The sequence below is a fragment of the Alligator mississippiensis genome, chromosome 1 (genome assembly GCF_030867095.1).
Source record: "Alligator mississippiensis isolate rAllMis1 chromosome 1, rAllMis1, whole genome shotgun sequence".
Classification (NCBI taxonomy): Eukaryota; Metazoa; Chordata; order Crocodylia; family Alligatoridae; genus Alligator; species Alligator mississippiensis.
This window is the reverse complement of record NC_081824.1, coordinates 477,912,197-477,925,421: the sequence shown is the minus strand read 5'-3', so window position 1 is coordinate 477,925,421 and position 13,225 is coordinate 477,912,197. Positions and strand designations below refer to the sequence as shown.

At 59.3% G+C, this 13,225-nt stretch overlaps 1 protein-coding gene across 2 annotated transcripts in view; it reads left to right on the top strand.

Annotated features, from left to right (window-relative positions):
- The first annotated feature begins 6,949 nt into the window (after positions 1-6,949).
- Positions 6,950-13,225, top strand: part of CLPB (ClpB family mitochondrial disaggregase) — a 107,522-nt gene continuing 101,246 nt past the window's right edge. The window contains exons 1-2 of one of the 2 annotated variants that reach the window (XM_019481765.2): positions 6,950-7,607; positions 10,007-10,058. In XM_019481765.2, the coding sequence (XP_019337310.2) occupies positions 6,968-7,607; positions 10,007-10,058 (692 nt within the window). In that variant the 5' untranslated portion in view covers positions 6,950-6,967. The remainder of the gene's footprint in view (positions 7,608-10,006; positions 10,059-13,225) is intronic. The other variant, XM_014603423.3, reaches the window with a different exon arrangement.

Sequence of the window (13,225 nt, the reverse complement as noted above, 5' to 3'; positions counted from 1 at the left end):
CGCCAGGAGAAGTTCGTGGGGCTTGGTGCAATGAAAACAACATCTTCCATTCATCTGAGAACATTCGATCTCTTCTAATCATTTTAATCGGTACGACAGTGCTATTTGAGCCACACAGTTTGAGACTGGAGGTTTACAGGAAGGCAGCCTGCTCGCCTTATTGGAAGTCACTGGCTCAGCCCCTGGAACCAAGAGATTTTTCCAGCTTCGGATACCGATAGTCACTGCAGCCGATGCAGAGGGGAATATTGCTTTGATTTCAGTTCATCTCTGTGTGCTCAGCCAGGTTAGTTTGAAAACTAGCTCATTGCAAAGCTGAATGCTTGAACCCTCTCCTCCCCTCCAAAAAAACAGCTTGTTTTTTTATGACTACAGAGCAGGTGGAAATGGATGAGCTCTATCAGTCCTGAATCCTTGAAGGACATGACCAAGAGAAAGCATCGGTCCAGTTCTCGGTAACAGCTCTTTTGTACGATACAACCATTGGAAACCTAACGTGCATGTTGGCCACCACGTCACGTTCCCCTCAACTTAGAAGAAGCAATTTGTAGAAATGCTGCTCTCCTGAATATAAAACTGAACACGCCTTGCCAGACGAACGCAACTGGACACAAAACACAAGTAAAAAGGAAATCTCCTGCAAAGTAAGGGAGGCATCCTTCACCAGCTATAGAATGGAAACTGTAAAAACTGAGGCTCTGAATAAATGTATGCAAAGCACCGAAGTGGCTGCAATGAGTCTGGGGGTCACAGGGACTCACTTTCCTTCAGACCGAAGCAGGGCAGACTGGCACCTTCCGGAGGTGGGCAATGATTTGGGCTGGAGGGCCACTTAAGGAGTTTTGGTGAGCTGTTGAGGGCTGGGGGGGGAAGACCAGAGAGATGCCAGTTGAACCAATCTAGCCCCAGGGTCTCCGTGGGACCCACATGGGCAGGGTGCGCTGCCCGGGTGGATAGGAGGGGGTCACAAGTGGGCAGGGGACGGCATCAGGGAGTGGAACGGGCAGGCAGCGCCGGGATTGCTGGGTGGTGACAATGAGGGGCCGGTGCTCAGGGCAGAGCCATGATCTGCTCCCCACGCAGGCACTGGCTCCACGCATGGGGACGTGCAGAGAGTTGATTGTGACTCTGCCCCATGCTGTCACTGCCCCACGCTCCCAGCCCCTGTTTGCCCATCTTGCTTCTGGATGCTGCTTCCCACCCGCTCTCAGCCCCATGCCATCCACCCGGCCAGAGCACCCTGTGCACAGGGGTCCTGGGTGGTCTTCATAGAGATGCTGCCCACCTGCCCGCCCACTCCTTACAGCCCCCAACTGAGGGCTCAGGGACTTGCTGCAGGCTGGATAGAAACACTTGGTGGGCCAGATCAGGCCTGCGGCCCGTATTTGCCCACCCCCGGACTAACTGGTTCGGAGAGGCATAAGGCAACAACCTACTTCACTGGACGCTACCAGGTGGTCAGGTTGGAGAGTCCTAGACTCACAGAGATGTGGGGCTGGCAGGGAGCTGCTGAAGTCACATCTAGTCCAACCCCTGCCCGAGGCAGGACCAGCCCTGTGCAAACCAGCCCGGACAAACCCAGCATCTAAATTCTTCATAAAACTGCAGTCACCCTTGACACAGCACCAGGCATCACACCCCACCCTGCCGCAGGGAAAGCCGGGGGACCGCAGCGGCCGACGTCCTGCTTCTAGAAAAGGTTGTTAATAAACACTGGAGAGATCCCAGGAGGAGCTGTGCCCCCCGCTACAGAGGAAGATAAAACCCCTCCGGTCAGTACCAGTCTGATCAAGGGGGAAATTTCTTCCTGACCCCAAATGCAGCATCAATCTGAGCCTGAGTGGAGGGGCAAGACCCTCTAGCCAGGACCCTCTGGGTTTGGTCCCAGCAGGAGCATTGGCACAGCTCAGTCCCCATCCTCAGCTGGGCTGCTGCCATCACCCAGCGCCTTGGAGGGTTTTAATCCCCTTGACACATATAGCAGCAAGGGAGCAGGGGAGGGGGCAAACAGCAAAGCTCAGGAGCCTGGGAGATCCCCGTGTACATACTATGGGGTTTGCTAAGCCTGCCTTGGGGGCTATCTCTGCAAGAGGCACAGGGGTATCCCTAGCTACCTAGGTGCAGGCTTCTGTGTACTGCCCCGTGCCTTGCGGCTGCATTTGTGTGTAAAGCCCACGCGCCGCTATTCCAGTCCGCTGCAGCGTGATCCCTGCTCGAGCGTGGGCTGAGCTGGGGACTCGCCGCAGAGGAGCTCAGCTCTATGCTAGATGGAGAGGCAGAGGCAGCACTGTGCTCCCTGGCTCCCAGCACAGTCCCTCCTCTGCAGACCCCAGCAGCGGGGCTGCATCCACAGCTGTCAGGTTTGATTTCACAGCAGTGCCACGGTGGATGCTGGTGGGGGACGTGGCCCTGGAGAGCCAGGCCCTGGAGAGCATCGGGCTGGTCACTCTGCCTTTCTGGCAGCAGGCTTTCTCTGCTTTGCACTGCACAGAGAGTTTCCCCATCCTCAGATCTCTCAACCCCTACAACCACCTTCCCTCCTTTCTCCACACCGCAGCTTTCCCTGGATCCAGGACTCTCCTTATCCTGCTGCACAGCATTGCATTGCTCTGCACTGATAAACAGCTGATCTGCTCCACCCCAGAGCTAGCTGCATTTCAAGGAAGGGGAGTAGACAGGTCCCCCAAACCCTTTGTGTTCGGGATGCTTTTGGGCAAAAAGTAGAGGGCAAAATACTGTTGTGATGGGCAGTGCCCTGCTCATTATCTTTTGTTCCAGCTTGCAGGGGGTGGGACTGACCATGAGTTCACAGAAAGGGGCTCAGAGCCTTTTCAGGTTAGGGAACGGATGTCTGAAATGAAGACATCCATCCAGCTGGCCCCAGCTGGTTGTGAAGCTACAGGCAGAGACAGCATTAGTGCCTGGGGTGTAGTCTTTACACACACACACACACACACCCACGCACGCCCACATCCCTGAAGTCAGTGGGACTTTTGCTACAGACTTCAACAAAGCCAAGATTTCACTGCTAGGGATGGAGGGAACTAGATCAGGTTCCAGGGCAGAGCAGGACAAAGCAATGCTCACGACATGCTGTTCCTTTTGGGTTGTCCTAATTGAGTGAGTCTAATGCTCCTGCTGGGACCAAACTCGCAGGGTCCTGGCTAGAGGGTCTTATCCCTCCGCTCAGGGTCCAACCAATGCTGCATTTGGGGTCAAAAAGGAGTTTTTCCCTCGGTCAGATTGGTACTGACTTGAGGAGCAGAGGGGTTGCCTTCCTCTGTAGCAGAGTCATGGGGGTATATTACATGGAGGTGTATTAACCATAAGACGTTGGGGGCTGTGGTCCCTCCGCTTTCCCTGTGACAGGGTGAGGTGTGATGTCTGGTGCCGTACCAGGGGTGACTGAGTGGTTTTTGCCAAGAGCTTGGAAAATGGGTTTGCCCGGGTTGGTTTGGACAGGGCTTGGACTAGGTGTGACTTTACAGGTCCCTTGCAGCCCCACGGCTCTGGGATGTCTGTGAGAGAGACACTGGGTTCTTGGTTGTAGCCGTGTTGGTCTAAGGACATGGGCTGTCCAGGTTGTTTGAGGAGATGCAATATCTTTTATTAAAACAACTGAGTAGTTGGAAAAAAAGTTCGTGGCAAGTTTTTGGGTGCAGTCACCAGTCTGAGAGAGTGTGTGTGTGTGTGTGTGCGTGTGTGTGCATGTGCATGTGTACACTCACATGCATGTGCGTGACACGAGAGACTACTGCCCTCTACTGGGAGACCTCAGAGCTGCTCAGACTCATGCCGGGCCCTAACAGGGACTCCTCTCTCAGCTCCAGCAGCCGGGATTTAGAAGCAGGAGAACCAGAGTTGTGCTCCTAAGGCCTGCACCCATCCCTGCCCTCTCTGTGCAGGGGCACATCATTGCCGCCAGGAAACCCAATGAAAGCAGTCCCTTTAGCATCACAAGAGAGCCTTATTCTCTAATGCATGCAGGCAGGGAGGGCCATATGCTGCGCCGCCATCCCCCCATCCAGAGCTGCTGCATCAGGAAGGGGCTTTCTCCAATGCAGAATTTAGCTCCTGGATTTGAGGGGGGGGGGGGGGGGTTGTTTCCCCTTCCCCTTCCTCTGAGGCATTTGGCACCAGCAGTGCCCAGGGACCGTCTGCGAGGCGGGCTGGCCAGTGCACCGAGGCAGGACGCAGACGGGTCAAGGGGTCTGCCTGCCACCTTCCTGATCACCAGGGTTGCGGTCAGGCAGAGCCTTCTTCACCTATCTACAGGGATCTTCTGGCATCTCTCCCTCCATCAACTCCCTGCCGGTATAGCAGCCTGGGACAGCGGTGTTATCCATCCGTGCCGGGACCCGCTGGCTGGTGCTTTGATGGCTGGAACATGCAACCCAAGAACCGGGCTCAACAGTAACATATCTGAGTGGGCCGGTAATAGATGGGAGTTGGATTGGACCGAACTGCACCAGATTGTCCCTCGGGGGCTCTGCATCCTCTGCGGCTGCACCGGCCCCTGCCACGGCAGAGCATCAATGAGCTAAACTCCACAGGGATGAACCCCAGTGCCCCCTCGGAGAAGCAGACTGGGAACACAGTCGCGGTTCCCCAGCTGCTGGGATACTTCTTCGCCTGGTCACCCCGGCTCTCCCCTGTGCCGTGTAGGCTGGCGGTGCCCAGCACCCAGCACATCGCACAGACATTTCTCTGGGTCACTTCTCTGTGCAGCCCCGGCTGCTGGCTGGGGACAAGTGGCAGCATGGAGCAGAGGGCCCTGGCTCCTTGCCGGGCGTGCAGCCGGCCAGGGGGAGGAAGAGTGGTGGAGACAGCGCCTGGGTTTTCCCGTGTCCCCGTCAACACAGACAGATGGGAAGGGAAATAGCAGCTCTGCACTCCAGGCTCTGACTCACGCTGAAGACGGCTGACAGCCCCCCCTTCCTCCCAGCCTGCCCCGCCGGCACCCACCGATCCCAGCGTGCGGCCAGTAGCCCCCTTCCCGCTGCATCCTGGCACCCCGCTTGCCATGGCAGAGCTGGGGAGCGAGTGGGTACCTCCTCAGGCCCTGCCTGTCCCTGCTGAGGCCGTGGGGGGAAGAGAAGGCTTCCACCTGCTATGCAGCACCAGGTGCAATGGCCAGTGGTTTCTGGCATGAATAGGTGTCTGGTCTGAAGTCACCTCCCAGCTCTTGCCCTGCACAGACCCTGCGACTCTCAGCACCCTGCGCAGGGGGGGAAGGTGTGTAAGCCCCCAGCTCTGCAGGGGAGGCACAGCCGGGGCTGGACCCGGGAGCACAGCGTCACCACCCGTGTGCCCCATGGAAAGGCAGCCCCCTCCCTGGGCAGGAACCTGAGAGCGTAAGCAGAGAGCAGAGCTAGCGGCCCGTGGCACGTGTGAGATGCATCCCTCATCAGATCGGATGCCAGGCAGGGAGCAGGCTCCATCACCCGTGCGTTCCTCCGCAGACGGTCTGTGCCAGGACAGTGCCAGCCGTGGGCCCTGGCGTCAGTGATGATGAGCCCTGGTACAGATGTGGCCGTCTGGTAACTGCAAGGCACCCGGATAGCTGCTATCTCTCAGATAGCAGAGGCACCTGCTAGTGCCAGCCCCTGCCCATGCCCGGAGCCAGTGGCATGGTGCAAAGACACACGTGACGGTGCCATTGACACCTCGGCTGCCTGCCAAAGAGGCGCAGCTGAGGGTCTCCCTTTCTCACGTGCACCCTGAAAGGGGATCATGGGCCAGCCGGCATTCGCAGCCGGGCTGCCCTGAAGCCTGGCAGGAAAGCAGGATGCCTCAGGGAGATCTCCAAGAGCCACAGAGGTCTCCTGAACCTCTCCTGTCCAGGTCTGGTTGCTGCAGACACCCCGGTTTGCTCAAGGCTTTGCAAGGACAAGGCATCGTTGCTGCAGCAGGGTCAGATATTAGCAGCTTAATTGCTGCCAGGCTCACGTGCTTTGCAAAGGACGTGTTATTTCCAGGTGATGCAAGAGGCTTTGTGACAGGGGCGTCCACCTCCCCAGAGCCCCAGGGGTTGGGAGGCTGCATGTTCGGTCCCTCGGACGTGCCAGCTCCATCACCCAGCGCGGATCAGGCAGGGCAGCTCCGTGCTACCTTGCAGCCCGCACCAAGGTGGTTGCAGGTGGTGGGTCAGGAGCAAGATTCGGTGCCTGGGGACCTGTGCCAACTCCATGGGGATTGACAGCAGCTCACAAAGCCCAGATCGCAGCATGGGCTCGCTGCAGCAGAGCTCTGGTGGGGTGCTGTCCGCACAGCCCCAGGGGTGGAAGAGCCGGGGACGGGGGTTGATGGAAGAGGTCACCCCGTAAAGTCCCAGGTCTGTGCTCGCACAAGCTCCTCCAGGCCAATGAGACGCTGCACACCTGCAAAACCAGGCTGCACTGGCACTAACGAGCCGGGCCAGATGATTAGGGTGGGGTGGGGGTATCTGCAACAGCACCCAGGATCCGGCAGTGCCCGACGCACCCCAAAATCATCGCCGCTGGAGCCACTAGGCGGGACGAACCCCCCCCCCCCATCACCCCCCAGAGCTCAGGAAGCAACCCCCCGCAAGGCCCTGCCCCAACCCAATGCAGTGTGAATGAGGAAGTAACGTCTCGTGGTGGCATAACTCAATGTGTTGCGTCATTTCAAAGCTATATGTCATCATGCAGGGGGAGACTCCCTGGCAGGCAGGCAGGCAGGCAGGACTACACCTCCCAGCAGCCCGCGCGGCGGCCTCCCCACCTGCCCACCCAGCATGCCCCTCGGCGCTAGCCCGTAAGAGGGCCTGATTGTTTACGCAGGCGCACAGGCCTTCTGGGAGCTGTAGTCCTGCCTTATATGGCAGTGGGGGGAGCCGCCCTCCCGCCGGCACTACAACTCCCAGCGGGCCGCGCGCGGCGTCCCTTGCGCCGGTGCCGCCATCTTGCTTTCCCGTCTCCACCGGCGCCGGTTCGCCACAGCAGCCATGCTGCCCCTGTCCTCCCGGCTGCCCCGGGCCTCGCGGCTGCTCCTTGCCGCCCGCCCGGCCTCGGCGCAGCTGCGGGCTCCGGGAGCGGCCGCCGGCGGTCGAGCGGGGCTGCGGGCGCCGGGCGCGGGCGCCCCCTGGCGGGGTAGGCCCGCGCTGCAGGGCTTCCTGCCAGCACCGGGGTGCCGCAGCCCCAGCACGGGCACCCCGGGGTGCCGCAGCCTCGCCCCCCCGGGCGTGCCAGCCCCGTGGCGGAGGAGCTCGGCGCTGCAGGGGTGCAGCAGCCCAGCATTACCCTGCGTGATGCCGGCGCCGGGGTGCCGCAACGCAGCGTTACCCTGGTGCGGCGACCTCGCGCTGCAGGATGCAGACGAGCCATCCCCGGGGCGGAGGAGCCCGGCGCTGCAGGGGTGCAGCAGCCCAGCGTTATCCTGCGTGATGCCGGCGCCGGGGTGCAGCAGCTTGGCGCCGCAGGGTCCGCGCGTGCCAGCCCTGTGGCGGAGGAGCGGCGACCTGGCAGTGCCGGCACCTGAGGGGCCCAGCGGTCGGTGGAGGCCACGCGGCAGCTGGGTGCACGCGGCCCCGGCGCTGGCAGCGGCGGTGGTGGCGTCTTGCTACGGCCGGGGGCGCCTGTCCGAGGGTGACTATCGCCACACGCGTGTGCAGAGCTCGCCCTTCGGCGGGGGCGCAGGGGCTGGCCTAGCCCGTGGCACGGCTGCGTGCGACTGCGAGCTCTTCCCCGTCGTGCCCGTCGGGGAAGGTGGCTTCGGGGAGGGGTTTGCCCAGCTGCCGTGCGTGCAGCACGGTCCTCGGAGGGGAGCTGTGCACGGGCCCCGGTGGCTAGTGGTGTTGGGAGACCTCGATGGGATGCAGGGTGTCTGTGCTGGCGCCCCGTTGCACCCTCCTCTGCTCCGCTCGGTGGCTTTCTGAAACGGCAGGCCACGGCTTTGTGCGTGCTTACGCGTGTCAGGGTGAGGACTAGTCCCGTGAAAGTCCGTGCAGGCATGTGGCGCAGGGTGGGTTGTGACCAGGGCTTGGGAGATGCGAGGAGTAAAGCCCTGAGAGCGCGGACAAAGCAGGCTAAGTGAGGAAGATGTGATGATGAGGGAAACTGAGGCACCGAACGGGACAAGGTGGGAGCCGGGAGCCCGCTGCCGTGTGTGGCAGGGGGCTGTCTGCATGCACCAGTGCGCGCTGCCCTCTGTGTCTTGCCCGTGAGGAGCATAGTGGGCCGCTCCCTGTGTCCGTGGGCAGGTCGGCGCTGCTCGGTGCCTCAGTTTCCCCGTCGACAGCACTTTGTGGCTGCGAGGCCGGGTGAGTCAGCCAGCGCGAGGTGTGGGGAATGTGGAAAGTCCTGCTTTGTCACTGCCTAGGCGTATCGATCCTGTGGGCAGGGGGCAAACCGCCTGGTCCTGCTCCCAGGAGCCGAGGGACCTTGGGGTGCCTCCGGCTTTGCAGTGGTTGCTCTGTTATAACGGCCCAGGTAGAAGCCAGGCGCCCTCTTCCCTAAAGGCACAGACCCCTGGTGCCAGGTCGGGGAGTGAGGACCGCATCCAGCAGGGCACGGACATGCTGTCCTTCGAGTCCCTGATGCGTGTGTGTCCAGATCCCAGCAGCCCTCGCCAGCTAGGGGGATGTCCTAGGGAGCTTGCCACGGGTTGAAGCCCCTGGAAGCATCTGAACCTCTGTGTGGTTGTTGTGCCCTCTGCCGTGCCTGGCTCGTCCCTTTCCCCCGCCCTTGCTCAGAGGATGCTTTCGCCAGGGTCGTCTCCTGCAGGCTGCTGGGCCTTAGGACGGGGCGCAGGTCTGTGCTGCGTGTGTGGGCCAGCCTGAGCCAGCTGTCTGCCCGCTGGTGGGGACACTCGAGGCAGCCTAGCTGCTCTGGCCTGTGAGCCCTCCCCCTGCATCCCAGCCTTGTTTTGCAGCCCCTATTGCTGTGGCCGCGCTGCACCAACCCAGCGGTGAAAAGCCCGCCCAGGGTTTGCACATGCTGCAGTTACCTCGGGGGCACAGGGCAGCCAGCCCCAGGGTTCCCAGCCTGGCCCCGCTTTCCTTGACGGGACATTGTTGAGGTAAAACAGTCCCACCCTGGGGGTCTGGCTATGCAGTAGTTTCTGTGAGACAGAAGCTTTTCCCCCTCCCTTCCCGATGCCAAGTCCCTTCCTTTGGCCATGTGTGCGCAGTGCTGATACAGGAGCTTTCCAGGGTGACGGTCAAGGCAGTGTGGTCCCCCTTTCTAGCCTAAAGGTGGAGCTCTTGGTCTGCCCACCAGCTTCCCCTCCACTTCTGGCTGCTGCTGTCTGTCTTGGGCCAGCTGTGAAATAGAGCACGGTGCTGGTGATGCATGGGGCCCGAGAGCCCAGTTGCTCTTGCTTTATGCCCCGCTCGTGGCCCAGCTCTCTGCCTTTTGCCTTGCTGCAAAATTGGGAACTCCAGGTCCTTCTCCTGGACTCCTCCTTGCAGCTCTGCCAGCCTCCAGTTGTCGCAGCCCTGATTCTTTGCAGACAGTGGTGCTTGCAATATACCAGGTGCTGTCCAGACACTCGGGAGGAGCAGGCCCCTTCCCTGAAAACTGACTGCTGAGGGAACTACTGGTGGCTTCTCCAGGCATTTCATGCCAGTGTTGGCTGCGTGGGGACTAGACTGTGGGGAGCAGCCAGTCCCTGTCCCATGGAAAGGAGGGCTGCCCAGCTATGCTCTGTCCTAGAGCCTTGCACAGCGCTGCATGCGGGGACCTGTCATTACTGCAGCCTTGGGATTTGGGATACAGCCAATGTAGGAGAGCCTAGTGCCTAAACTGGGAGTCAGCCAGACCCCTCTCCAGCCGGGTACAGTACCACCTATTCCAAAGAAAGGTGTCACGATGAATCCCTTAGCAGGGGGGGTTAGGATGAATTTCATCTGAGCCCTGGTAGTTCAGGGGTTGCTTTGTACCATGACGTACAGGGCATTCCCACCGTTCTTGTGGTTGTTGGGGGCACACGTGTGTGCGGCCTTCCTGCCAGTGCCTTCACTCGTCTCCTCTCTGTCTCTCCCTAGAAGACGCCCTGCTGGAAGCCTCCAGGATCAACAACATTTCCGAAGTTGAGAGGTCAGTGGCTCCTTGATCTGCTCTTGCTGTCCCTGCCTGGGCAGGTGTCATCCCCAAAGCTGTTGCTAGCCAGGCCCGATTCTCCTTCCAGGTGCTTGTTTTGAGTTTGTGAGTATGTAGGACCAGCCCCCTCAGCTGGTACAGGGGCTGGCTGGCTTGCCACAGGACTGGTACCTGTCTCTGGTGTGAGCCTGCCAGAAGTGGGTACTCGCATCAGGTGGCATGTGGGTCTAGGATGCTTCCTCGTGGGCAGATGAGCCATCCCTGGAACTGACCTTTCTGTTGGTGACCTGAGCAGAGAGACTGGGGCAGAGTGGAGCATGTTCCCTCCTTGTCCTGCCAGTGAGGCCTCAAGGCTGGGGCAGACCTGTTACATTGCTACCATATGGGGACATAAGGACGTCAGGGTGCCACCTCCCAGTAGAGCTAAAAAGCGTACCAAGCCAGGGTGTTTCCTCCCTGTAAAAGGGACTCCCCGTCACCAGCCAGGGGCACAGCGCTCCAGAGCATCACTCTTGAGTGCCCGGGATGGGCCTGTGCTGTCTAAACCTGGCTTCTGGCTGGGCAGGACCAAGCACAGCTTCAGTTCCTCCACCAATGCTCTCCTGCATTGTATGTATGAGAGGAGGAAGGTGTGGGGGCATGTTGGGGGAGCAGCTATCTTGCAGCCCTTGCCACCTCCCCTTTAGGATGGTTTGGGGATTTTTCGGTGCACCTTTTTGTCTGGTTTGGAGGAAACCCAGTCTAGTTTGGAAGGGGCTCCCTCCCTCATCCTCTCACCCAGTGCAGCTGGCTTTGGAGTGGGGGTTTGAGCCTGCGTCTCCTGTATCCCAAGGGGCAGCTTGTCCGTGCAAAGCAGCTGAAGTGCTTGTGGGGTCTCGGAGTGAGCGTGGCCCTACAGCCCAGCACACGGGTCACCGCCCTAGCATGTGGAAGCCCCAACTTCAAGCCCCTGATTCAGTTGGACATGAACTTGAATGTGGTTCTTCCACGCTCCAGGCAGGTGTCCTTCCTGCTGGGGCCTTTGTCTCACTCTTTCTCCTTGTCCAAAAGTCTCCAAAGACTTCTGCTTCAACCTGCCACAGGGTGGGAAATTCAGGATGACCGAGAAGTGTTGGGAGAAAGAGAGCCATTTGCTTTCCAGCTCCTACCATCCACTGAGCCTCCTTCACCCAGCACGCAGGAAGCCAGGTCCCCTCTGCTGTGAGCTGCCGCTTCTGCTTTCTTCCTGGAGCAAGGGAGTGGTGGGGGCTGTGCAGCCCACAGTCAGAGGAGTACCCGCTTCCCTTCTGCAGGACCCTGGAGGAGGCAGCCCAGCTCTGGTGGGCCAAGGCCTGATAACTGGCCTGACTTTAGGGGAGAGGTGGATGTAAGTGGGCAGCTCACTGGCCCAGGTGCCATGCCATCAGTAATGACAGGTTTGGGAGCTTGGCCAGGGGGACAGCATTGCATGCTAGCTGCCTCTGCCTAGGGCTTAGGACTTGACCCCTCCTGTCCCTCCCTGGGGTCTGGCCCCTTTCCCTTACTTTGCAAGCTGTCCCCTTGTCCACTTCTTTTATGTTCCTCACTCACCTTCCTTCCTCAGTGTGCACTCTGAGCTCGAAGCTCCCTGCCTCATGCCCTCCCAGCGCCCTGCTCCCCCATGCCCTGCTCTCTGAGGCCTGTTGGTGACTGCCTCCCCTCCAGACACCCCCTCTGGATTACAAAAGCTATAACCCCCCCTCCCTTCGCAGCCAGCCTCACCCAGTGTTTTGAGGCATAACTGCAACAACACACGAGCTTCATGGTTGCTGCTGGACTCGCTGGCAGTCCCTCAAAGTCAAGGATGACATCCGTCAGGCTTGATGGGTCCTCAGGTGACTGAGGAACTCGATTCTGGATACGCACATTCGGCAGCGGAAGCATGTTGTTGCTTGGGGGAGTGGGATTAGCAGCCCCAGGTTGGTCTTCACTGCCGCTGCCGTTCCGCCTCAGTATCGAGACATTGGGACTCGAAGTGATGCGTACCTTGCTGGGCCAGGTGGCGCCACACCAAATGGTCAGCAGCTCGCTCCACCCAGCCGTTGGTGTCAATGCCTCCGTGCTTGAGGGCAACCTTGAGTGAGTCTTTGTGCTGTTTCCTTTGGCCACCCTTTGAGCATTGGCCAACTGAGAGCTGGGAAAAGAGAATCTGGCGAGGGAGGCAGTTCTTGGACATCCGGATGCAGTGGCCCGTCCATCGGAGTTGATTTCTCAAGAGCAAGGCTTCGATGCTGGTGGACACAGCTTCACGGAGGACACTCGCGCTGGTCTGGGAGTCCTTCCATTTGATCCCAAGGATTCAATGCCAGCACCATTGGTGAAAGCTTTTGAGGGTCTTTAACGTGGCGTCGGTAGATGGTTCAGGTTTCACTGCAGTAAAGGAGGGTGGTCGACGCAACAGTCTTTTAAGCCAGGACCTTCATTGACTTCCAAAGGTCTCTATTTTCGAAGACACTTGTCGCAGCTTGAAGGTGGCACTGGCGCAGTTGCTGGACTTCTTCACTGATGGTAGCCCATTGAGAGAGGTGGTTGCTGAGATACAGAAGGTGCTCCACATGCTCCAGAGCCTCCCTGTCTACATAGATAGTGCGAGGGATGTTAAGCTGGCCTGGGGAGGGTTGATGGAGAACCTTTGTCTTGGCGACGTCAAGGACAAGCCAAGTCTCTTATACGAAGCATTGAAGAGATCTAAGGTTGCTTGCGCATCCTGTGCAGAGAGCCATCACGCAGCAATCGTCTGCGAACTGAAGGTCGTGGATGTCCTTGGTGGTGAGTTTTGTTTTTGCCCGGAAGCGCCCAAGATTGAAAAGCTTCCTGTCCAGTCGATACTGGATACTGACACAGGGTGGTAGATCATCTCAGATAAGGTGGATGATGATGGTCAGATAGATGGTGAACAGGGTGGGAGCAATCACGCAACCTTGTTTGACCCCAGTCCAGATATGGAAAGCATCAGTTTCAGATCTTCCACTCAGGATGGTGGCGGTCATATCATTATGCAGGAGCCTCTGCACGGTGACAAACTTCAGCAGGCAGCCAAGACATTGGAGTATGGTCCACAGAGCTTCACGATTGACCTTGGTCAGGTTAGTGAAGGGGAGGAACAGTTCTTGATTTTGCTTCTGACATTTTTCTTGGATCTGTCT